At 17.6% G+C, this 27,512-nt stretch overlaps 8 protein-coding genes across 8 annotated transcripts; 3 read left to right on the forward strand and 5 right to left on the reverse strand.

Annotated features, from left to right (window-relative positions):
• Positions 1 to 348: 348 nt before the first annotated feature.
• Positions 349 to 12,847, forward strand: PRELSG_1104200 (conserved Plasmodium protein, unknown function; the record flags this gene model as incomplete). The annotated part of the gene is made up of 4 exons (XM_028677294.1): positions 349 to 1,205; positions 1,280 to 2,258; positions 3,299 to 3,366; positions 3,541 to 12,847. The coding sequence occupies 4 exons, from the start codon at positions 349 to 351 to the stop codon at positions 12,845 to 12,847; spliced, it is 11,211 nt and encodes a 3,736-aa protein (XP_028533698.1).
• A 643-nt stretch (positions 12,848 to 13,490) lies between these two features.
• On the reverse strand, positions 13,491 to 13,934 carry PRELSG_1104300 (conserved Plasmodium protein, unknown function; the record flags this gene model as incomplete). Its single annotated transcript, XM_028677295.1, has 1 exon — positions 13,491 to 13,934. The coding sequence occupies one exon, from the start codon at positions 13,932 to 13,934 to the stop codon at positions 13,491 to 13,493; it is 444 nt and encodes a 147-aa protein (XP_028533699.1).
• A 1,102-nt stretch (positions 13,935 to 15,036) lies between these two features.
• On the reverse strand, positions 15,037 to 15,595 carry PRELSG_1104400 (conserved Plasmodium protein, unknown function; the record flags this gene model as incomplete). The annotated part of the gene is made up of 2 exons (XM_028677296.1): positions 15,037 to 15,312; positions 15,488 to 15,595. The coding sequence occupies 2 exons, from the start codon at positions 15,593 to 15,595 to the stop codon at positions 15,037 to 15,039; spliced, it is 384 nt and encodes a 127-aa protein (XP_028533700.1).
• Positions 15,596 to 16,657: 1,062 nt separating this feature from the next.
• On the reverse strand, positions 16,658 to 16,924 carry PRELSG_1104500 (conserved Plasmodium protein, unknown function; the record flags this gene model as incomplete). The annotated part of the gene is made up of 1 exon (XM_028677297.1): positions 16,658 to 16,924. The coding sequence occupies one exon, from the start codon at positions 16,922 to 16,924 to the stop codon at positions 16,658 to 16,660; it is 267 nt and encodes an 88-aa protein (XP_028533701.1).
• Positions 16,925 to 18,198: 1,274 nt separating this feature from the next.
• PRELSG_1104600 (ubiquitin-60S ribosomal protein L40, putative) lies at positions 18,199 to 18,973 on the forward strand (the record flags this gene model as incomplete). Its single annotated transcript, XM_028677298.1, has 2 exons — positions 18,199 to 18,405; positions 18,794 to 18,973. The coding sequence occupies 2 exons, from the start codon at positions 18,199 to 18,201 to the stop codon at positions 18,971 to 18,973; spliced, it is 387 nt and encodes a 128-aa protein (XP_028533702.1).
• Positions 18,974 to 19,582: 609 nt separating this feature from the next.
• On the reverse strand, positions 19,583 to 21,064 carry PRELSG_1104700 (conserved Plasmodium protein, unknown function; the record flags this gene model as incomplete). The annotated part of the gene is made up of 4 exons (XM_028677299.1): positions 19,583 to 19,891; positions 19,983 to 20,060; positions 20,250 to 20,813; positions 21,044 to 21,064. 4 exons carry the CDS (start codon positions 21,062 to 21,064, stop codon positions 19,583 to 19,585), a joined length of 972 nt encoding a protein of 323 aa, XP_028533703.1.
• A 2,350-nt stretch (positions 21,065 to 23,414) lies between these two features.
• PRELSG_1104800 (SNARE associated Golgi protein, putative) lies at positions 23,415 to 24,796 on the forward strand (the record flags this gene model as incomplete). Its single annotated transcript, XM_028677301.1, has 3 exons — positions 23,415 to 24,408; positions 24,500 to 24,556; positions 24,639 to 24,796. 3 exons carry the CDS (start codon positions 23,415 to 23,417, stop codon positions 24,794 to 24,796), a joined length of 1,209 nt encoding a protein of 402 aa, XP_028533704.1.
• A 234-nt stretch (positions 24,797 to 25,030) lies between these two features.
• On the reverse strand, positions 25,031 to 27,466 carry PRELSG_1104900 (DNA topoisomerase VI, b subunit, putative; the record flags this gene model as incomplete). Its single annotated transcript, XM_028677302.1, has 8 exons — positions 25,031 to 25,187; positions 25,427 to 25,650; positions 25,742 to 25,846; positions 25,931 to 25,990; positions 26,071 to 26,130; positions 26,241 to 26,309; positions 26,410 to 26,461; positions 26,565 to 27,466. The coding sequence occupies 8 exons, from the start codon at positions 27,464 to 27,466 to the stop codon at positions 25,031 to 25,033; spliced, it is 1,629 nt and encodes a 542-aa protein (XP_028533705.1).
• Between the last annotated feature and the right edge of the window lie 46 nt (positions 27,467 to 27,512).

Here is a 27,512-nt window from a genome sequence, read left to right on the forward strand (position 1 = left end):
AAAAACTTCACCTTAAAAATAAAGTAAAAAACGTTTAATATAAATATCCAATATATTTATTAAAAATTAAAAGTTTTGTATTTAAATTATTTTTTTTGAAAAAAAAAAAACATTGGAGTAAAATGAACTAAATACATTACAATAAATTAAATAATGTTATATAAAAAAGAAAAAAATAAATAAGCGAGAAAATGTTTTTTTCTCAATTTTTGTATTGTTTTTAAAAAAAGTATATATATATCAAATATTTTTGTCATTTAAATATAGTTATAAAAATTAAAGAAATTATTTTTTATATTAATTATATATATATATATATATATATTTATTTATTTATTTATTTATAAAATGTATTTTAATAAAGAAAAAAACGAGAATGATGAAGAAAGTAAAAGGAACGTAGTAAATAAAAATATGGTAAATCATAAAAATAAAAAATATGTTAGAAATATAAGGCAATCTGTTTACAATATTAAATATATAAATAAATTTTATAAACGTAATAACGATATAAGAGTAAAAAAAGGTAATAATGGAACAACCTTTAATAATAATTCATTGAGCTCAAACAATTTAAAATTAGAAAGTAAAAATAATCAGCAATCATATTTTAATAAAAATTCTGCAAATAGAAATAATAAAGAAAATACTCGATTAAATGCATATAAAAAGAACTATTTTGATCAGGATAATATAAATTATAATAGTTTAATTAATTCGCAAACATCAGTTTGCTCTATACATATTGAGAAAACAGATGATGATATTAAAAATCAAATAAAATGCACTGAATCATATTTATATGATAATAGAAATAATTCAAATGAAATTTCTCAGCAAAACTATCCTATGTTCGTAGAAGAAATAAATTTTAATGAGAATTTGGTTTTATTAACAGGTATACTTATTCTATCAAGTAATGATAAAATATTTAATAACTTAGAATTTGAAGGAAAAACACATCCATCGCCTATTGATTGTAATTTAAGTATTTATGTTAATGTTGTTAATAAATATAATTATCATTATTTTAAACAATTATATCCAGTATCTTATAATTTTAAAAATAGATTATTATTTGCTTCTTTGAATAATTCTACCATTGATTCATCATTATTAATAGATAAAATTATTATTAAGGGATGTTTTAAAACATTATCCTTAATTGTATTAGGACAATCAGAAGAAATAAATGAAGCATTAAAGTAAGTATTTTTTTTTTTTTTTTTCCAATTATTTATGCGTATTTTCATTTTTTTTTTTTTTTTCATATGTATAGATATTATAGAGAAAATTTCTATGACAGCAACTTGAGAAGCAAAATTAATGAAGAAACATTAGATGTAGAAAATGTAGATTTAGAAAAAGATGAAATATATGCACCTAAGAAATCGGTAGATATAAAAACATATAATATAAATACATTAATGGAAGAAAATGTTACTTGGAAGAAATATAATAAAATGGATTATTTTCATGAAGATTATTTATCAGAAGAAGATAATCATAAAGAATTATATAAATTGTCAAATATCTTAGAAGAAGAATTTATAAAAAATAATTTTCAAAAAATGAATAATTCAGATAATAACTATTTAAAAAGTGAAATGAAAAAGGAGGAAGTAGGTATTTCATATGAAAATGATATAAAGAACAATGAAGAAATAATAATGAACAGTAAGAATAATGAAATGTGTGAAAATATTAAAAATAATGAAAATAACGATGCAAATTATACTGATTCAAAATTAGATGAAGATAACGAAGAAAAATATATGAATTATTTTATACCTCCAAGAAATGATTTGATAGTAAAAATTTTAAATTTACTTACGGAAATATATAAAAGTAAAAAAGAAATATGTAAAAGTGACATTTTAATATATAAAAAAATAATTAAATATGGAGCATTGTGGTTATTTTACATATATAAAAATATAAAAAATAAAGAAGAGAATTTTCTTATAAATTACTCAGAATATATGCAAATTAAAATTCATGATATACTAGGTTGTTTACTAATATTAAGAAGATGTGCATTATATTCAGATTTAGCTAAATATATAATACATATGAATTTTAACTCAGATGTTTTATATTTTGATAATAAATCTCCTCATGTTTTAATTTATTTAATTGATATGCTCCATGTTAATAATATTTATTTTTTATCATCTTGGAAAATTAAAACGTCAATATTAAAGACTATTATTGCTATCATTTCTAATTCTTATGTTATGAACCTTTTTTGCAATTATGTAAGTTAAAAAAAAAAAAAATAATAATAAAAAAAAAAATAAAATAATAATGAATATGCTTATAATGAAAAGAGAGAAAATTTATATAATAGAGTTATATACATATGTATATTTTTTATTTGTATTTGTATACATATCTATTCATATGTATAATAATTTTTTTTCATTTCCTATAAGAAATGTATATATATGACAAATTCATATATATATGTAAATATATATGTTTCACCTTTGTGTTATTACATATAATAAAATTATTAAAATATATTATCTATAATTAAATTGCATATTTTTGTATATTTTTTTTTTGAAGAAAATATAATGCAATCCATAAAAAATTATTTTTTTTTTCTGTTATTACTCACCTTATATATTTATATAGATTTGAATAGTTTTATTCTTTAATAAGTTTTGTATATATTTTTATTTTTTTTTTTAATTTAAAAATAGTGAATTAATTTATCTTAATATAAATAATTTTTTTGTTTCATTTACCTTTTTATGTTTTGTTATTTACTGAAATTTATATGCTTATATATTATAAATTATTCTATTTTCATAAATTATTATAGAAAGTATTTTTTTTTAAATTATTAATTTTTTTTTCTTTAAAATGATATATAAATTTCATTTGATGTAGTATATATATATATTTGCTTTTACTTTTTTTTTTTTTTGTCATATTTTTTCTTCCGTTGTTAAAACTTGTTAGAGAACAAATATTTCGAATATTTTAAAACTTAAATATAAAAGATTATGTGTAGCTTTTTTTTTTAATTTTACATTTCTTTATCTAATTTTATATATTTATAAAATATATATTAAAAAATATATAATAAAGAGCTATTAAAATATGATATAAAAAATATTTGAGAGAATTTGTCTGCATTTTCATTTTTTTTTTTTTTTTTCACCTTTAAGTGAAAACATAAATCTTTAGGAATATTTAATATTAAAAATTATTTATTATTATATATGTATATATCATGATAAATGAAATATAATACACAATATAAATATATATATTTTTTATATCTTAGGTTGACGAAAGTAATGAATCATCATATATAAAATTGCTAAAATTATCATCAACTAACAAAATGAAAAGGTAAAAAATTTATGCATATCGAATATATATTAAGAATAGTTAAAGTACTATAATTAATTATAAATTACACTAAATCTTTTATATCGTATGTAATATTTTTTCTAATGAAATATTTTGTTATTACATTAAATGCTTATTATATTATATTTTTATAATTTTTTTTTTTTTTTAAAGATACAATATTAAAAGACTACTTGGTATAATTATGAGTAAAGTAAAACTTTTTGAAGAAATTAATAAATTTGAAAGCAGTATTATAGACATAATCTTAAATAGGAGAAATTATGATAAAACATTATTCAGCAAAAAATTTATTTCTAAATTTATTTATGAACTAAAAAGTGTTCATAAAGAGTTATTTCAACATACTTGTAATCACGAAAGTAAAAACAGTTGCTATGATGCACTATATGAAAACGAAATTTTTGTTTTTAATGAGAAGAATAAAAAGAAGAATAATTTTTATTTACACAAATTGCATAACTATATTATTTCTTATTTACAAAGAAATCAGTTTTTCACCCTTTTTATATATATTTTAAAGGAATTTGAAGTTCATATAAAAAATTCATTATTTTTAAATTCTTATGATATTTGCTTTATTACTGCAGTTAACGAATTTTTATTTTATTTTCTAAACTGTTCAGGTGGAATTAACCTATTAACAAATTATAATATAGAATTATTTGAAAATTTGTATAAAAGTATATGTTTAATTATAAATAGAAAAATGAAAGAATTAAATGCTAATATAAATGATAAAAATAATGATTTGAACAAATTAAAAGGTAATGATGATAACTGTACTGAGGCTAATGAACAAATTCTTCAAAATAATGAAAATAGAATTGATGATATTGATAACTTAAGTGAAGACAATATTAAAATAAAAAATAGCGAAAATGAATTGAGTTATGAGTTTGAAGATCCATATAGTGAAAATGCTGCATTAAAAGATAAAAATAAAAGTACATCTTTAAACGATAATAAAAATATTATTAATATGAGTTACAAAAATGATAATGTGAATGAATTTTTGAATACAACAGATTCTTTAAAAACTATTGAAAGTGAAAACACTGTAAACATAAATAATTCTACATGTGAGAACAACACGAAAGAAGAAAAAGAATTATTAAATAGTTTAGATGATATAAGTGATGATTTTATTTATAATGAAAAAAACTTTTATTATGATAATTTAAAGTGCGTTTATACTTATAATGATATATTAAGAAATAAGGATATTTCTGAGAAGTTTTATTTAGATGGCTATAATTATAAAGATATTAAAAATACTCGTAATTATTGTTCTTTTATTTTATGCTCATTGAAAACATTTTCGAGAGTAGACATATTAATTAACAATTTTTTTAATTTAGGAGAAGAAATATCACTAGAATATTTAAAGTTTTTTAATGTATTATGTTCATATCCTTTATCTAAATTAGCTCTATACAATAATAATAATTTTTATAATTTTTTTCTTCATATTATTTATCTCTTTTACTATTTTATACATTTAGAAAAATTATATGAAAATAAAATGAATGAATCTACAAAAAAAAAAGACAAAATTGATAACAGTAATGAAGAGGAAGAAGATAATAAAGAGAAAAAAAAGGATGAAAAGGAAAAAGAAAAAGAAAGAAAAAAAAATTATGCAAAAAATTTGAGCATATCTAATAAAATAGAAGAAAATGATACTAATTCAAATGAATTTGTTTTAATATCTATTCGATATATATTAAATATTATTTATAATTTAATATTCTATGATGAATCAGGATATTTTATATTTCACTTTGGTTATTCGATTTTTGTATGTCTAGAAGAAATTAGAAATATTACAGGAGAAATAAAAAAAAAAAAAGATTACTCATTTGGTACACTAAATTACAATGTACCTAAGAAGATATTCTTAAAAGATTATATAAGCAGTGATAAATTATTTTATAAATATTTTTTTTATTTATACGAAAATTTAAAAAATTTGTATATTGATTTATATAGATATGAAAAAAAAAAATTTAATGAAATGCACATTAATAAAAAAAAAGAATCATATAAAGAAAGTATTTTTAACATTTTAAATAAATATAATCAAGAGCTAAATAAAAGTTATATAAATAAAATAAATGATGATAAACGAAATAGAAGTATAAATAATGATATTAATAAAATAAAACAAAACTTGTTTAACAATGAAGAAATTTTCATAAATTTGCTACCATTAAAATCTAATTATACTCCTAATGTCAATAAAATAATTGAAAGTTGTAAAATAGAAAAAGATAAGTACTCTTTAAAAAAATCAAAAGAATTAAATAACTATAATTGTAAATTAAATAATGATATATATATAAATCAATCAACAAAAAATTGTACACGACTTGGAAGCACAAATAACCAGTATGTTGAATTATTAGAAGAGTTAGATGATAATCCTAGTAATAATCTAAGCAAAAAACTAGACACATATCCATTTTTATCTTTAAATTTATTATATTATTACATGAATTTATGCTATAATATCTATTATTTTATGAATGTATATGAAAACGAAAAAGATGAATCAAATCAAGAAAAAGAATTTTTTTTTATTAATAATTCTGGTTTCTTTTATAATAACGACTTTGAATATAATAATTATATATGTATAAAAAATGATAAGATTGATGAAATAAACAAGCCAATTAAAGATGTATATTATACTAAAAAGAAAAGTAAAGAGAATAAAATATTTAGAGAGGAAAATAATTACGTAAGTAACGATGAAAAAGAAATATTCTCAGATGATTACTTAAATTCTATAAATTATATAAATAAATATGATCAGAACAATTTTAAAAATATAGGAACAATATTATATAATGAAAATAATTTAGAATTCTTAATAAAATTAATATCCAAATCCATATTTTTCTTAAATGTAAATATTTTTAAATTAGCTTTATTGAATTTTAATAAATTAAGTGGAAGAAATCTTTACAGAATTTTGAAAAATAGATTAAAAAGTATATTTTTTGTTAAAAGTGTTTTAAATATTTTATTTAATTTTTTTTATAATTTAACATATAATAATAATTCTATAACATTAAAATCATATAGGAATAATGAATTATTATATTCCTTATTGTATTTATTAACTAAATTATTAAGTTTTAATGATTGGCTTGGATCAAATAATGTATCAGAATACAATCATCATTCTTCTATTTTTGTTTTAAGATATAATATTATTTATATTCTAAGAATATTTTACATTTGGTTTAATAAAACGTCAGATAATCAATCATTTTTATTTCGTTGCGTTTTAAAATATACAAGATCAATACCATCATTTAGTACAGCAGGTATGCTTCTTATTTTAACATTTTTTGATTTCAAAAACATTTTTCCAGATTACATATATTCCTTTTATATTACTAATAATTTAAAGAATATATGTTATGATAGTATAAAGAACAATGTAAAAAGTAATGAAGGTGATACTGAAGAAGAGGAAGAAGAAGAAATATTAGAGGAATCAGAATTGGAAGAAAATAATGAAGAAGAAAAAGAAGATGAATATACAATAGAACATGAGACAGAACAAAAACATGAGCAAAATGAAGATTATATAAAAAAAATAGAAAATGAAAATAAAGAAAAGGAGTGTGAGCAATATATAGGACAAGATAATATATATTCTAATATTATCAAAGAAGAAAACAAAGGGGGGGATTCCTATAAAGATTATAGTGAAGAGGAAAAAATTTGTGAAGAAAAAGAAAACAAAAAAAGAATAATAGATAATGAAATGAATAGAAAAGTAAAAGATAAAGAAAATGAGCATCCAAATGATATAATTGATGATGATTTATATTATGAACTCTATGAAGAACAAAATTGTAATAAATATAAATATGAGATGTTAAATGAAGAAAAAACAAGTTATGAGGATATTCCTTCTAGTGATAACACAAAGCATAAACTTGATGAGAATATCAATTATAGTAGAAATATAAAAATAGAAAAAGACAATAATATTATAGAAGATGAACTTTCAAAAGAAAATGAAAAAAATGAAAATAGGAAAGAGGATAGAAATGAAGTGTTGAATAATAAAATATACAAAGACAATAATAATTTACATAATAATACAAATATTAAAAATGAAAATAGTGATATAAAGGAATATGAAGATATAATTAATAGAAATAGTAAAAATTTAAATACCATTAATAATAATATAAAAGAAAAAAGATATTTAAATGATTCTTCTATTATTAAAAACAGTCATAAATATGACAAATTAACTTTATGTAAAAATAATTATGAGACATTTAATTATTATTCTCATATTTTAAATAATAGTAGTATAAATTATTTTAGTGATTTAGAAGATGAAGAAGAAGACGAAGATAGAGAGAAAGAGGAGAATGATGAATTAATAGAGAACAAAAGAGAAAATATTAACAATAATATTATTAAAGAAAAAAAGGAAGATTATAAAGAAAATTTAAATAAGGAAAAAGATTTAGAAAAAATAATTTTATATTGTAAATTAAGTAATCCATTTAATATTGAAAAAAGAAGAAATTTATATTTATGCTGTTCTATAAATATAAAAAAAAAAATAATGAATGAGAAGTATTGTGAGTTTTTTCGTATTTTTAATTTAAATTATTCTTCTGATGATTATGAAGAGGTGTTTTATTCGGATAATAATAAGAAATCAAACGATAATTATGTTTCTATGATAGGTAATTTGACAATTAACTTGAAAGATTTGAATGAAAATGAAAATAGCAATGACGATGCAAATAATCAAGCGAATTATAATTGTTTTGATGAAGATGCTTTAAAAAATTATATAGGAAATAAAATTAAAGGAATTTCTTTTTTATCTACTGATAAAATTTATAAAAACAAAAAAAATTTAAGAGATTTGCATAATGAAAATAATAATTTAAATATTTTGAGTAATAATGATGATAATAATTTTATGAGAAACAATGATAAGAAAGAGAATGATTATCTAAACTACAAAAACAAAGTAGAAGATAAAAATAATAAGGAAAAATTATATTATAACAAGTCAGAAGGTGCTACTTCTCCATTTTCTATTAAAAATTTTTTACAAGATAGTGATGAAGTGCACTATGAAAATATATTAGATAAATTGAGAAGGAAAGAATATTTATTTGATCAAAACATTAATATGAATAGCTTAAAGGAAGAAGAAAAAGAAAAATTAACATTAATAAGAAAAGAATTAAAAATTAGGGAATACACAAGCTTTGAAGATTTTTGTGATTATATCAATTTTATTATAAGAGTAAGCAAAAGTAATAATGTTATTGGAAGATGCTTAAGTGCATATTGTTGCGTTATATTTATAAACCATAGAATACCTATATTTTCAATTTTATTTGAATATGTTCGTAAAACAATAAATAATATAAAAAATTTAAATTCGTTTAATAAAAATAATGATAGCAATACAAGTATATGTATGAATAAAATCAATTACTTTTCTTTTTTTTCATATAACAATACCCAATCAAATAATGCTTACTACACATATAATCAAGAGATATATCATCTTAAGGAGCTCTGTAATGTATTTTCATTTATCCTGGACATTTTAAAAATATGCTTTTTTAATAATTATAAAAATAACTACAATAAACTAATTAAGCTAATATATTTTCCGTCAAAAAAATTATTGAACATGTTATATAATATGATTAAAAATTTAAAAAAAGTATTCCCTCAAGAACTTATTAGATTTATTATAAAATTGTCAAGCACTATTTTTCATGGTTATGCATATGTTCTTTTTATATTTTTTAATAAACATAACATTTTATATAATGAAGATAAATTTAAAATAACATGTTTAAAAGAAGATGTTAATGAAAATTTTGATAATAATAATAATATTTTATTCATTAATAAAGAAGTTTATTATAAAGAAAAGGAATTTATAATAAATCAAAGTATAGAAGAAAAAAGAATTAACAGATATCAGAATCTTAATAATAACTATAAAAAGAAAATATTATTTTCGTGTCCCAATTTTATTAAATACATAAATTTTTTTATTAATTATTTTTTTGAACTAATTAATACAAAAAATATTGTTGACAACAATAATAAAGAAATACTTTATAAATATGCAGATTATATTGACATAAAAACTGTTAATCTTTGTTTAATAAATATTTATGAAATAGTGAAAAATAAAATTTTATATTTCTTCACCTTTTTTAATGTAGAAAAGAAATTGATTAATTTTTTTTTTAGATATATACATAATTACAAAGATAAAATGAAAAGAAAAACAGTTTTCCAAAAAAATAATAGCCTAAGCATGGAAGAATATATTGAAAATCACAATAATGAAATTATATATATTCATGTATATGATTTTTATATAAAATTAAATGAACATATTAATATAGGAAAGTTATTAGAATTCTTTTCCTTTTATTTTGATATTATTGAAGAAACAAATTATAAAATTATTGAATTATATGAATATATTAATATTATAGATATTATATTAAATATTATTTTAAAAATAATAAATTATAATTTTAATTCTTTATTTATTCTTATGCATTTAATTCTTAATGATAATTCTTTTACTATGAAATTTATAAAAATTCAACAAAATAAAAACAATTTTGAAAGGCAAAAATCATTTAAGGAAAAAAAGAAAATTAGTCACAGAAATGGAAATGAAAAAATAAATAATGATGATATAAATTATATAGAAGATTTTAAAAACAATTTTTTAAATAACTTATTAAATAGTTTAAATAATCTGTACGCCTTTATAGTTAATGCAATAGAGAAAAATTGTGATGAAGATACAAATAATACAAAAGAAAAGGACTTAATAAATAAAAAAGAGAAGGCATTAGAGTCATCATATATTTCTGGTATTAATACAAATGAAAAAACAAATAATGAAATTTCAAATCAGGATATAAATATAAATCAAAACAGTTCATTATATATTTTATCTAAAATTATTTTAAGTATGATTGATAAATTGAAATCAATTAAGAAAAAAGTTCTTAATTTAAATTCTTCGTTTGCTTCAAACATAACTTTTAAAAACTTTCTTTTATTTACATGTTATGATATAAAAGAATTAAATATTCTGTACATGAATCAAAATATAAAGAAGCATAGAAAAAATAGTTTAGATAGTGCTCTTCTAAGTTGCGAAATATCCTTAAAAAGAAGAAAAATAGAAGAAAAAAAACAATTATTAGATAATAATAATGATGAAATTAAAACAGACTTAAATCAGGAAATAGAAAATAATAACAATGAGGTACATGTAATCAACTTATATAATGTAAATGAACTAGATGAATATAAATCAAACAATGAAATTAATGAAATAAATGAAAATGGATTAGATAAAATTGAGGTAAATGACAATAATTTAAATGAAAATGATACAAATGAAAATACTGTAGATACAAACATATTAAATAGAATATTTCTTAAAGATGATAAATCAAAAGATTATTCCTTTTTTTTTGAAAATGTCTTCAATGATATTAACTTAGCAATAAACAATAAATATTTATTTAGTAAATTAAGTGATATTTTTTTCTCTAAAAGCATATTAAATAAAATAATCAAATCATTTGAATCTCATCAACACTTAGATGATAACTATTTAATAACTATAAAAAATATTAATTCAAATAATTTAATTCCATCAGTTAATAAGAAATTATATGATCACTGTTCTCATATACTTTGTGATATTCAGTCAAATATATATTTGAATGAAAATGATGAAGATAGAAAAAGTTTTACACTATTTAACATTGCTCAAGAAAATAAATCAAAAGAAATTGATGAAAACCATTCATTATATAATTACATAAGGCTATTAAAAGAGGAGAATAATAAATTACAAAAAAAAAAAATAGATTTAAATACTCAGCTTATGCAATCAAAAGGTAAACAATTCAAGAGAATTGATAAAAACACATTTGAAGATCATTTCAGAAATAGAAAAACATTATCATCAAGAGCTCCATCAAAACATGTTGATGATTACGAAGCCACAAATGCTACTATTAATAATACTACGACCAATAATAATAATAATAATGAAAATGATGAAACGAATAATGAAAATAATGAAAATATTGATATAAATAATAAAAATAAATTTAATAATGTTATAAATAAAAATATAAGTAACCAAGAAAATAAAACAAGTAATACAATAAATAGTAACCTTAATAAAATAAATGTAAATAATAATATAAATAATAGTAATGATTTTATGACTAATATAAATAATGATAATACTACTACCAGTTCAAATGCGAATAATATAAAAAATGAGAATAGTAATATTACATTAAATAAAAATAATTTAACAAATAATTTGGTTAATAAAATAGGAATAGATGCTAATAAAGAGATGAAACCAAACGATCCAAAACATATGGACAATTCAATTAAAATGGTTCCTTCTAAAGTGAATATTTTAAGAAACTCTAAAAAATTTCATAACCCAAATTATATTAATAAAGAAAATTATAATAATATGAACAATGATAGTTATAATGATAATTATAATAATGATAACTATAATGATAATTTTAACTATAATAGTCAAAATATTAATAGTTATGACAATTATAACTATGAAAGCTATAATAATGATAATTATGATAATTTTAATAATTATAATAACAACATTAACAGTTATAACAATAACTATAATTATGATAATGATATAGCAAATAATGCAGGCATTGATAATATTCATTCATCTAATTATTCTTTTAATTCAAATAATAACATTAACCTAAATAATGTTGCTGAAGCAAATAATAATATTAAAAGTGATGTTAATAATAATAAAAACATAAAAATATATGACTATAACAACATAATAAATAATGAAAATATAAGTACATTACATATGAAAAGTCATCATAATATATCTGATACTAATCCTCCTTTTTTTAATTATAATAAAAATGATATCAACAATAATAGTAATAATGATATCGAAATTAAAGATAGTAATAATAATATAACACATGATACTAATGAAAATAATAATTCACAAAATTCTAATTATATATCTTCTAATAATTCGGACGTAAACAATAGCCATTTCTTTGATTCTCCTAACTTGAAACACATAAATAATAATGGAAACCAAAATAATATAAGTAAAAATGCAACTAATGAAATTAAAGAAACAAATGAGTTAAGTAAAAATTCTAATTTTGACGATTGCGATTGCTATAAATTTAATGTTTTAGGATGGAAAGAATTTTCTCAAGATGGACATAAAAATGATTTAGATGTTTGTAAAATTGTTAATAAACCAGTGTTATTAAGAGATCCTCGCATTAAAATGAAATTTCTTAAAATATTAGATAGACATAAAAATATCAAAGATATATTTAAAAGACTTGGAGTTGATATTAAATAAGATTAGTTAATAAGAAAGAAAACAAAAAAAAAAAAAAAAAAAAAAAATTAAAAAATATATATATATAAAATAAAAAAAAAAAATAAAATAATAAGTTAAATAATTAAAAAAATAAAATAAAATAAATTATTTTAATAATTATCTAATGCTTGTGTTATGTTCTATTTAAGATATGTTTTATATTTACTTTTTTAAATATTAATTTCTATTTTAAAAAAAATATAATTATGATATCTTATTAAATTTAAAATGATTTTATATTCTCTTTATTATATCATACTTTATATTTTATGTAGTTATGAACTCGTTTCATTTTATATATAATTACAAACATATATGTCAGTTATTTTCACTTCTGAATATATTAAATAATTGTAATATATACCAAAAATATCATTTTTTTTTTTTTTTTTTATATTGAACTTTATCTTTCTGTTTATTTATTATTTCAATATAAATAATTACCAATTTAAATGTTTTATTATAATATTATATTAATTTGTCTTCGAAAACTTTTTATATAAAAAAGTAAAAATTAAAAAAAAAAACATTAACTGCGTTGTGCCTATATAAATTATACACATAAGAATACTAGGAATATAAATATTTTATATTTTTTCTTTTTTAATTTATTTTTTCATTTTTATTTTCTCCATTTTAAATGTTTTGTATTTAATTCATCGTTTGGTTTTAATAATCTCCATACTTGAGGTTTTAATAAATGTAATTTCTTTTCATGTTGATTTAAAATATTTCTATTATTTTTTCTATCTAAATAAGTTAATTTATTTGTAACACCAGAGTAATTACAAAGAGAATAACCTGCTTTTAAAATGTGCACTAATTTGGTTAAAGAAATAATAGATGGTGTTATAAAACTTAATGATTTCATAAATGCTTGTTCATTAAAGTTTCCATCTTTCCTTAATTTTTCTAAATATAACTCCAATGATTTTTCATTATTTAAAGCTGTTGTATTAAATGGGTAAATTAATGGATATGCTAATCTACTTTGCAATAAATTTATAAGCATATTAACACGAGTAATTAAAAGTAATAACCTTTTTTCTTTATTTAGATTATTCATTTTCTTTTTATTTAAAAAAAATATTTTTTATTTCAAAAAAAAAAATTATCTAATAGCATTTTTATCAAAAAAAAAAACAAAAAAAAAAAATTATTGGAAAAATAAGATATTACTCTTTTATATTTAAAAAAAAATAATTTAGCAATAATCGTTTTAAGTTTTATACATCTATATAATTTTCGTATTATTTTTATTTCTTCTTAGTAAAAATGACAAAATTTATATTTTTGTTGTAAAGAATTAAAAATTTTTTTAATTGTAAAAATACAATGTAAAAAATAAAAAAATTTTTTTTTTCTTTCAAATAAAATGTGAACTCAAAAGTTTAACAATATTTAATTTGTTAAAGTATCTTTCTTAAAAATTTAATATCATGTTAAATTATTTTAGAATAATTAATGTATTTAAGTTATAGCTTCAGAGATTATTGTTAAATTTTCCAAAAAAACTCAAAAAAAATTCTATTTTTTTTTTTTTTTTTATGAAATTAGTGTTAATAGATATATATTGTAGTATATTCATATATTTATATATATAACAAATAGTTTATAATAATTAGTTTTTATTTAAAATATAATTAAAAGCGTTTGATGTAAAAAGAAAAAAAAAAGAAAAAAAAATTATTTAATATTTAATAAATATTAAATAATGTATTAAAATATTATTCCACAAAATTTTGATTTTTATATAAAACTTCAGAAGTGTAATTTCCTCAATTATTTTTATTTTTAATATTATTTTAAAGGAAATTATCTATAATTATTTTTATTCATTATTATAAAAATAGCATCATTATCAATAGAAAATAACATTGTTGAGAGAAAATATTTTAAAAATTATAAAAATATTATAAAGTGATATTATTGTAAATTTACAAGACAATTTTTAATTTAAATAAATAATGTAGAATAAATTTTCATAATATCCATATATATGTATACTATACTTTTTTCTTATAAAAGTTTTGTTCTATTTAATCAAGTATCCTATTTGTATGATTTTTATTTAGCTTATTTTATTTATTTTTTTACTACTTTGATTTTTATATATTAAGGTATATATATTAATTCTACACTTATTAACTATATACCTGTGAATTTTTTTAATTACGTAAATTTCCTAATTCTCTGAGTGATTTTAAATCATCTTCTGATGCTCCACTATATAGTTTATTACCCAAATGATTTTCTTCCCTTTTTAAAATGTGTAATAATGATTTAGCAGATTCTCTTATTTTTGAATATGCTGCTGATGTTTCTTTAATTGTTCTATCATATTCTAAACGTGTTTGAGATTTTTTTGCTATACTATGACTAATTTTTTGTAATTTTTCATTTAGCATGGCTATCTCTTTCTGCATTCTCTCTTTGTCTTCTTCCTCATGTAGATTGAAAACAAAATATATACATAAAATAATATATAAAGAAAAAGAATATTACAAAAAAAAAAAAAAAAAAAATAGAATAAAATAAAATAAAAATTCATTAAAATTTTGATTTTTGTAATACATATGTTATTTACGTGAAATTTTTTTTTTTTCTTTATCTTTATACCTTTAAGATTTGTTCATGAATTTCTTGCCTTTTTATTCTTAATATTTCAATGCACTTAGATAATTCATCTTCACTTTTTATTAAAGGCATTGGTTTTTCATGATCCATTTTTAAATGAAAATATTTTAGAAAAAATAAAGTTCAACCATAAAGACATATATATACTAGTAGTAAATGTTTTAAAATTAATTCGTAATTTAAGTTTAATTTCATAAGTTTGTTAATATAATTGTTATAAATTATTAAAAAAGAAAAGAAATCATTTTTGCATAGATGTTATAGAGTTGTAAAATGAAAAAAATAAAATAAAATAAAAACAAAAACAAAAACAAAAAGTTTTTAAATAAAATATATACGCTTATTCAACATTTCATATTATGATTTCATTTATTTTTTTTATTATGAGAAACCAAAATGTACATTTGTGAAAATAAAAAATTATGTAAAAGTGAATATTAAAGGAAAGGTTATAATATAAAAAGAGTAAATAACAAAACACTTATCTCATTTAAAAATATTAAGTTTCCAATTTTTTTTTTTTTTTTTTTTAAAACATATACACATGCACCATAGCACAATTTATTGTTAATTCAAAATATTGTCTAAATAAATAAAATATTTTAATAAAAAAATATAAATGTACACATTTATACATATATTTAATACATAATGTAATTATTAACAATATATATCCATTTTTATTATTATCTATTAGTTAAACTAGAAAATCATATAATAAATATATTTAACATTTTATTAACGCATAAAATATTGAGCATTTTTTTTTTTTTAATACAGCTAAAAATATTACAAATGAACGGATAATAACTTACTCAATGTGTTATTTATAATATTATGTTATAAAATATATATATATATATATATATATATATATATATATTCTACATCGAATTGAATAAAAAGGATGCGTTAAAAAATATTTTTAAAGAGTTTTACTTAATACTTAAAAGAAAATATGAAACATAAAAATGGAAAATATATTTTATTTGTTAATTATATTTATAATAAAATATTTATCAAAAAAATTTATTTTTATATAAAGTTCTACTATTATATAAAAAAATAAGAGAATTGTCCTTTATCTTGTTACTTAATAATGCTCTTTAAATTCATACATAAAAGTTATAAATTAAAAAAAGAAAAAAAGGCTTATTTTCCTTTTTTTTCATTTATTTTTTTAGTAAACAAATTGTTAACATAACCCATTACGCTATTTATATGACTAGTTATATTATTACTATTTATGAATATTTCAATATTTTCATTATTAACGTTAATTTTATCAACAGGTGCTATCTTAGAATGGCATTCAAACATCTTTTCGTTATTAGCAAATGTAGTAGATTTTATTATATAATCTCCTTTTTCATTATTATTATTTTCATTAATATTATCAAATTCATTAATTGTATTCATCTTAATATTATTTTTGAAATTCCAATTAATTCCCTTTTTTCTTTAAATAAAAATATGTTACTATAATGCAATAATTTTATTTGAACTTAATACTAATCTATATAATATTTTTTTTAAGATATATAGTTACACACTTAAAAGTCGAAAGAATAAAGAAAACCAAAATGCCAAAAAAAAAAATAAATAAATAAATAATTATATTTCTATTTTTATATATGATTACATTAAAATTTTCGGAGAATCTTAATGATTCTATAAAAAAATTTTTTTGGATAAAATTTAAATATATTTCTACTGAGATGCATTATTTTTTTTCTTTTATCACATAAATACTTTCTTTTGTAACTTCTTTTTTCTTTTTATAAATTTTTATAGTTTCAACAATAATTTTAATTAATAATACAACTTTTTAAGAATTTCATGAATTTTAACAATACTAAAATTTCAAGAAAAACATCCCATTAATCTTTACCAAGTTTTTTTTTTCTTTCTATTAATTTTATTTTATTTTTAAATGAAAGGAAATTTCGTCAAAATTTTAATTATTTTATCATAATATCCGATTATTTTATTATTTTTTTTTTTTAATACATCTTAAAAATAAATATTTAATCTCTCCTAAAAAATTATATTTTTTAATTATGCATAATTTTCATTAAATTTTTTCCATATGTAATTTATATAGTATTTATATATGAATATATATAGGAATTCGTATATATATTTTTTGTAGTTCTTATTTAATAAAAATTTTTTTAATAAAGAATTAAATACATATCCTCCACGGAAATAAAAAATAAAGAAAAGAAAAAAAAATAGTATTTTAATAAAAGATTTTTTACAAAAAAATTTTATTATATTTTAAAAATATTAGAAAAAAAAAAAAATATTTATCTAACATACATGCGGTGATGAAAGTTATTTAAATTTACGGTGTACACTGTAAAAAAAAAAAAAAAAAAATTAAGTGCTTTTTAAAAATTTTTTTAAAAAAATAAAAATTAAAAAAGTGAACAATTAATTTTATGCTATTTAAAAAATTAATAGTATTTTAAAAAAACATAATTTTTTTTTTAAGGTTTTTTTCTTTTTTAAATTTTCAAATATTTAAAGGAAATATTTATATTTATATATATATATATATATATATATATATATATATATATATATATATATGTATATATAAAATAACTGAAGAAAAAATAACGAAATTAACACAAATATATTTAATTTTTATATAATAAAATTTAATTTTTAATATTATTTTTACAAAAATGCAAATATTTGTAAAAACATTAACTGGAAAGACAATAACTCTTGATGTAGAGTCATCTGACACTATTGAAAATGTTAAAGCAAAAATTCAAGATAAAGAAGGGATTCCACCTGATCAACAAAGATTGATTTTTGCAGGAAAACAATTAGAAGATGGAAGAACTTTATCAGATTATAATATTCAAAAAGAATCAACACTACATTTGGTAATATTTAAATAAATTAAATATTTAAAATTTTCAAATAAATATATATACATCTTTATATTATAAATATGAAGTTACAATTTTTTTATGATTAATTTCTTATAAATATATAAACTCAAGAAATTAATATTAGTTATATATGCATTTATTATAATAATTTAAATATTAAATATCCTATTATATAAATATAGTTTTTATTTTTTTTATTACTAAATATATAGAAAAAAAATAAGTGATTTTAAATATAATTTTTATATTTCAATTTATTTTAAATACATAGAGTTACTTTTTTTTTTTTATTTGAATAATTAAATATATACACAATTTATTTAATCCATTTCAAATTCTTTTACATTATTTATTTATTTATTTTTTTTTGATTCAACAGGTTTTAAGATTAAGAGGAGGAGCAATAGAACCATCTCTAGCCCAATTAGCACAAAAATATAACTGCCAAAAATTAATTTGCAGAAAATGTTATGCTCGTTTACATCCAAGAGCAACAAACTGTAGGAACAAAAAATGTGGAAGAACCAATCAATTAAGACCAAAAAAAAAACTAAAGTAAACTTTCAAGCTTTTGAAATTAAAATGTTATCAAAACAAAACAGTACTCTTCTTTTTTTTTACTTTAAATATCTTTACTTAAATTTTTTTTTTTTTCAATTATTCTTATTGTACATTAATAAAAGAATGGAATCTTTTAAAAACTTATCTATGAATGTTAAAATTCGTGTTTAGAAAAAAAAACTGTATAAATAAAAAAAAAAAAAGTAAACAAAAAAAAAAGTGTATTAATATTAACGTTTAATCAATAGTTTTAAAATGTTAAAAAAAAATTAAATAACATATAATTGCCTAAAAACATAAAACGATATCAATATTCAATTAAAAAAATACATAATTTAAAAAAGAATATTATAAATATACATTAAGTGAATCTTTAAACAAATTAAAAAGAAAAATTAATATTCTAATTAATATTTTTTTTTTAAACTTTTTTTGACTAAAAATATATATATATATATATATATAAACAAAAAAAAGTTTTTCATTTTTTTTTCTTTATATTTATCATAATTATTTAAAAAGTAATAACTAAATAAATACTTAGGTAAATAAAAAAATAATGTAAAATAAATGTAAATAATTTGTTCTCAACAAAATTTCAATTTTATCATTGAGGAAAAATTGGCGGTAAATTGGATGGCAGAGTTTTTATTTTTGATGATTTGTCAGTAACTTTTAAAAATGATTTAATTTTAAAAATATTATTGTTCTTTTTATCATTAGAGCTAATTTGTAAATTACTGCTCTCTAAACTTTTGTATGCATTATTTTCACTATTGTCTATATCATAGGAAAAAGGGTTATTATTATTTTTTTTTTTTTCAGTGAAAATATTCATATTATCTTCTTCTTCTAAGAAAAAGTTATATTCTATTGGTAATTTATTTGTTGTTTTTCTATCAAAGTACTTCAATTTCTAAGGAATTTAAAAAAAAATTGATAAACATATATACAAATACTAGTATAATGCATATATGATTCATTATTAATTTTTTTTTTTTTAATACTAGTTCATTTAAAGGATCTTTTAATTTAAGAGATACAGAATTCATTAAGGAAAAATAACACAATAAAATTTCTAAATCCTAAAGAAAAAAAAATTAAGTTTTAAAATTGAATGAGTTAAAAAATATAGAAAAGAATATAAATAAAATATAAAAGATTAGATAATTACATATAATTTAATTTCTTAAATAAGATGAATATATATATATATATTTATAATATTATAAAAAAAATTATGCAAATATCATTTGTCAATATATAATGTTTACCTTTCTTGCATCAAATAAAACTTTACTTGTTTTATTTTCTAAAATAGAATCAAAACCTTTTTTTATATTCTCATGATATTCTAAGTAATCTGTTTTAACTTTATTTAATTTATGTTCATTTCTTATAACCTTATCTAAATGCTTTTGATTAGAAGTCGTTACTGCTTGCAGCTTTTTTATCTTTTTTTCATAATGTTCTATTGAAGAACTTAAATGCCTTTTTTTTATACATAAATTCTGTACATTTTTTATTTTATTTAAGGTATTATTAACCATAGTTTTAGATTGTGTAATTTGGCTTGTTATTTTTTCTCTAACATTATTAAATGAATTCAATATATATGACACATGTTTAATTATTTCCAAGTTTACATCATTTTCAAAAAAGGACATCAAGCATGTATTTAAATCACTTATCATAATATTAATATTTTTTATTGCACTGTCCAGCCTTTCTAAATATAGCAAAGAATGAGAAAAATAATTGTGTAATGAATTTAAGTGCTTCCTTTCAATAAAGAATTCATCATCGTCTTTTAGGTTCTCGTTAGATTTTCGAAACTGCTTTAAATAAAAAAAAAAAAAGTTAAAATAGACAAAAATGATACAAACATATAAGGCATAAAAGAAAAGATTAACAATATAGAAAAAGGAAAAAAAAAAAAAAAAAAACACGAAAAACATATATATATATATATATATATATATATATATAGAAAGAGAATGAAAATAAAAATGATTAATTTATTGAAAATTTATTTTTTATATTTTCATATATTCATTTTACATTGTACCTTATCAACAAAAGCTTTCATATTTCTGATCTTTTAAAATGAATTTTATCTTAATGTAAAAAACAAAAAACAGAAAAAAAAAAAATAAAACAAAATTAAACTCAAAAAAATAAAATAAAATAAAACCACATTATAAATACAATAGGTCTTCTCTCATACTATTTTTGAATATATATGCTTAATTTTTTTCTATAAGTCATAATTTTATTTGTAAATTAAAAAAATATATAAATAAATCAAAAAAAAAAAAAAAAAAATACATAAAAAAGATCAAAATTTTCCAATTGAGTCAATCAGTAATGAGAAAAATGAAATGAATTAATAATAAAAAAAAAATTAAAATGTGTAAATTAAAACAGTAGCAATAATACAATAATTTCATAGGTTTTAATTTATTCTTATTTTTTTAATTATAATCTATAAAAAAAAGTTAAGTAATAATGTAATAAATAAAATAAAAGAATATAGTTTTATTTTTTTCTCCTAAAAGTCATATGAATTTTTTTAACAGAAAAATTCTTCATTATATTTTTAGTTAAAGTACGGCTTATAAAATTAAAAATATTTATAAGATGTTTTATAGAATAGAAAAACTATTATAATTTAATAAAAATGATAAAGTTGCAACTAAAAGAAATTTAAAAAAATCATGTCAACTTAATAGTATAGGGCAAAAAAAAAGAAAAAAAAATTATTAAAATAATGATGTTGTAAATTTTTACAGCTCGTAAAAGAGAAATAAAAAAAAAAGATTTAATTAACAATGAAATATATAATTTTTTTTTTATTTAAAGATTACAAAAATATGCATATTTTTATATCTAATAATCATAAATCAATTAAAACTTCAAACGAAACAAAAAAAAAAAATAATTAAATTTTCCGTTTTGAGTATATATTTGCTTAATTTAATTCTAAAAAAGAAATTTTTTTATTTTATTTTTTTTTTTTACTTATAATGAAAATATGAAATTTAAAATTACATGCAGCAACATATTTGTAAATTTTTTAAGTTATTTAATTTTTTTTCTTTCTCATTTTTTTACTTTTATATATCAACGAAAAAAAAAAAAAATATTAGGAAAAAATATTTCATATAATTTCTTATATTTGAAAAGAAAAAAAAAATGTTTTCGAATAAATTTCCATAATATTAGGAAATTTTTAAATCAGTAAAATAAAAGGATAAACTTATAACTTTTTATTAGAGCTTTATCACTTTTTCTTATATTTATAGAGAATACATTTTTTTTTGTGATTTTTTTTTTTTTTTTTTTATTTTGTCATGCATATTTTTTAACTAATTTTGCTTATTCCTCTTATTATTCTTTTAATTTTTAAAATTTTTAAAATAAATATTTATATCTTATATAAAAAAAGTTTTATATATAATACACTCTTTTTCAGTTCAATATATCGCTTTTTTTTTTTTTCTTTTGGAATATTAAAGTACAAAAAAAAAAATGAAAGAATATAATAAAATGTATTAAAATGTCTACAGGAGCACATTAAAATTATAATAATTTATAGCAAAATAAATACCATTATATTAATTTTATATTTCTTATATTTTTATGAATTTTAATTATATATTAATTTTACATTTATTATTTTCTTTTTTTCTTTCTCTTTTCTATTTTTTGTATTTTTTTGTCATAAAAAACAAAATTTTTTGTTCGTGGAATTTAATATAAATAAATTTTGTAATATGTTATAAAATTCTTTAAAAAATTTGAGTGTTTAATTTTCTCCTTTTTTTTTTCCTTTATGATCTTTAAATATATGCATATTGTTTTTAATATTAAAAAATATTAGTGAATATATATATATATATTTTTTTTTTGTTATAGATATTGAATATCAATAATTAAAAAAAGAAAAAAATTCATCTTACTTTTTATGTGTAGTATAAAAATTAAAAAGATATATAATTCGCACACACAAAAGAAGAAAAAAAAAAAAAAAAAAGATAATTATATGAATAAAATATAGGTGTTTTAAGTTAGACAAAATAGTTTTTCTTTTTATTTCCAATAAAAGCATAGAATTCTTAATAAGTAATATAATAAAGGAAAGCACATATAATAAATAGGAAAAAAAATGTTGAAACACTAATCTTTCTAAAATTTGAATACATAAATATAGACCACATTTATAAATTGATTAGGAATTTTATTATTTGTTTCATTTATATGTAATATAACAAGAAGTTTTTGTTTTGCTTATAAGAGGATAATAAATGATCGCACACATTTAAAAAAGGAAAAAAAAAAAAAAAATAAAAAAAAATAAAAAAAAAGAATAAAGAAAAAAGAAAAAAGAAAAATAAGTTATTAAGGGAAATTCTTTTAAATAACAAAAGGAAGAATAAATGAAAAAAGAAATGGATAATTTAGAAAATCATAATAATAAAAAGTATGAATATCTAAATAATAATTATGATACTATTTTCAATGAGGTAGATAAAGAAAGGGAATTGTTATCTAAAAATTATAATACAGAATTAGATTATAATTATGAAAATAACTTAATAAATGAAAGTAATAGTAATATAAATGATTATGCAAATATAAATGATTTTCATTATATTAAAAATGATAATAAAAATAACATGAATTTAGAAAAAATAAAATTAATTAATGATAATGATAAACCATTAGATGAAATAAATAAGGAATATGATAATATAAATATTAATTTTGATAGTAACGAAGAATGTTCTGAAACTCATTATGATTTCGAAAATAAATATAATGATGATAAAAATTCTGAGAGAAATATTCTAATTGAATCAGGGGATTTAATAGGTTCTAGAAGATCTCATATAAGAACTAAAATGCTAATAGCAGGAAAAATAACATTAATACTATTACTACTTTTATTAATTGTATATGTATTCACAAAATTTAAAAAGTTTCTTGTATTAATACACATAGTTATTGAATGGGTAAGCAAACAAGGATCGTGGAGCATTATTTTATTTATATTATTGTTTACTTTTTGCTCACCATTATTCATGTCAGTAGAAATTATGTGTATTGTATCAGGATTAATATTTTCAGGTGTATATGGCAAAGTTCTAGGAATAGCCATAGCTGTTTTTTCAGTTGCAGTTGGTTATGTTTTAGGGATGTCTTTATGCTTTTTCATATCAAGATATGTTATTCATAATTATATTTATAAAAAATTAATGGTATATCCTGTATATTTAGCATTTAATCAGGCAATTAATTCAAACGGACTGTCGTTCGTTTTATTAATTCGTTTATCACCAATATTACCTGCATCGGTGGTTAGTTATATATTAGGAGTAACATCCTTAAAATATAAGCATTTTGCTATTGGATCCGTTTCTGCTTTACCAAGTACATAAATATATAAAATAATAATAAATTATTATTAAAAGTTAATTTATATATATTTTTTTTTCTCCTTAACTCTTCTGTGTATTAACAGGTATTTTTCTTTTTGTTTACATTGGTGCTTTGCTACAGGATATTTCTAATTTATCAGGTATTATAATTATTGATTTTTTTTTTTTTTTTTTTTAACATTGTTATTTACATTTTTCGTTAAATTTTTTTTTTTTTTAAAGAATTAGAAAATCACTGGAGCAATTTAATCATTCTTCTAGTTGGATTTGTCATTGGTGTAGTTGCAATTGTTTATATAACAATTATTACAAAGAGAAGATTAAACAGTTTAAATATTATGAATACATCATTATCTGCAACAAATATAGATATTGAATAAAAAATAAAATAAAATAAAATAACAAAAAACAGTATCGTGTAAATGAAAATTAATTTGTGTATATGTAATTAATTGTAATGATGTTTTATTTAATAATAAAAATATATATAAATACACAAGATCATATTTAGTATTGAGAAGTTATTTTTGATTTATATTTCCTAAGGAATCAAATTATTTTTATTTTTTCAATTCTTCTAAACAATTTTATTTTTTTTTTTTGTCTAATAAAATTTATTCATTATCATCACTTTCATTCTTATCACCATATTCTTCTTCATATTCTTCATCATCTTTTTCATCTTCATAGTTCGATGCATTTGACCTTTCAGATAAATCATTTTTTGTGTTAACATATTCATTTCCTTTTTCATCACTTAAAACTTTTTCTCTATAAATATAAATATTTTAATTTTTATATTTTTCTTTTTAATTTTACATGTCTATTATTTTAATGAAATATATTTTATTAATTTTTTTTTTTTTTTTTATAAATAACATAGTTATATTTTAATATTTTTTATAAATATATTATATAATTAAATTTTATTAAAAAACCCAATAAAAATTAATATAGAATTTATAATAACGAAAAAAAAAATTAAAATTTTATTTTTATTTTATATTTACTTGATATAGCAATAAAGCTCTTCCATTAGATCTTGTTCATTTGCATGAATTGTGTATTTTTCTAAACTATCCTCTTTTTCTTTTTCGGTTACATTAGAATTTTCTTTTTTTTTCTCATTCAATAAAAAAAATACTTTATTCTTAAATTCTTTTCTTCCTTTTAAAATTATTTTACTTAGAGAAGAAGCCAATTGGGTACCATATATATCTAATGCTTGTCTTAGCTAATAAAAAAAAAAATTGAACACAAATTATGATATTTCAATTTTTTATTACAAGTCATTGTATATTATAATGTCTATATATTTGTGTTACTTGATAATCTGATAAACTTTCAAATTCTTGCGGTAGTTTTGTTTTTATATTGTTAAATGAATTTAATAAGCACTTTTTAATTATATTAGATAAATATTCTCCCTCCTAAGAAAAAAAAAAAAAAAACATTTTTAAGTTATTAGTAAATGTTTGTTAAAAAGGAAAAAAAAAAAAGAAAAAAAAAGATACTTTTATGCAATTTTTTTTTAAATTAGCAAAAGATATATCACTGCCTATGACATCTATTCCCTGCAAATAAATAAAAATAAATTATCACATTTTTTTTTTTAAAAAAATCTGTTTATATACAAAATATTTTTTTCATGTACTAAAATCATTAAATTCCATGTAGACTTTTCTGATTTCTTTAAGTAAAATGTGTCACATATCTACAAAAAAAAAAAAAAGGCAAAAAGGGAAAAAGAAAAAAAAAAGAAAACTTATAAAATAAAATTTATATATTATAAAATGAAATAATATATATTAAGGAAATTAATACATGTTTTAGATCCTTAAAATATTCTAAATTAATTAATTCATCTAAATAAATTTCATTAGAATTTTCCATCTATATCAGTAATAAAACATACATATAAATAAGTTAGGTATATTTTCAAATTTTATATTTATATTAAAAGATAAAATTTTATAAGCCATAAAAATATAACCACAGAAAAAAGTTCCATTCCAAATTGAGGACCATATAACTTTAGAAAATTTCTAATATTTATTAAAAAAAAATAAAAAAAAAATAAAAAAAGTTAAAAATTTTTAAATTATTTTAATTATATTTCATTTTACTTTTTTTTTTTTTTTTTTCTACTTGAAATCATTTGTTATAGAACAATCGGTATTAGAACCGAAAAGAGGCATAGAATTTACATATCGTATTAAAAATATAATACCTATATTGGTATTTGGTGTATTTGTAAGAATTTTATCTGATTTTCTTACATCCATACATATATTTAAATTAAAATTATAAGAACTTAAGTGTTTTTTTTGAAATATCATAGATACACCATTATCAATTATTAAATTTAATAAATGATCATCCTCAAAATGATCATCGCAAGAATATGTAAACTGTTCAGAATCACAGCAGCACTTAACATTAATATCTCTCTTCCATAAAAGTGCTAATTTTATATATAAAAAAATTCTTTTATCATTAATAAATTTGTTATTAATTTTTAAAATAACTGATATTTCTACTGACCAATTCCATTCTCCATCAATATATTCCTTGAAATTTTGTACAAATGTGTGATTTAAACTTTTATCAATTACTAGCATAAATTCCCAAATTTTATTTTTTTCAACTTTTACTTTAATATGTAAAAATCCATATGCTGTTTTAAAAGAATATAATAATATTGTTTTTAAACCTATTCCAAATTTTCCACATGTTTTACGTTTATCTTTTGATGTTAAAAACATTTCAGCAAAACTTTCCAAATCTTTAATCTGAATGCCTTCCCCATTATCTCTACATATTATTTCATAGAATGATAAATTTTTATTATATTCATTTATCAATATTTCAATTTTTTTTTTTTTTTTTTTGTCTTCCTCGTCCTTTATATTAGATAAAGCATCAATAGAATTATCAAATAATTCTTTTACAGTCATAAATAGAGCATTTTCTTCGTAAAACCCTGTTACTGCTAAATTTTGATAAAAAAAAGAGTAAGTAGAATTATTTTTTTCATTAATACCATCCATACGAGAAATATACACGATTAAACATTCATCAAAATAAATAAAAAAA

The sequence above is a fragment of the Plasmodium relictum genome (genome assembly GCF_900005765.1).
Source record: "Plasmodium relictum strain SGS1 genome assembly, chromosome: 11".
In the NCBI taxonomy this organism is placed as follows: Eukaryota; Apicomplexa; class Aconoidasida; order Haemosporida; family Plasmodiidae; genus Plasmodium; species Plasmodium relictum.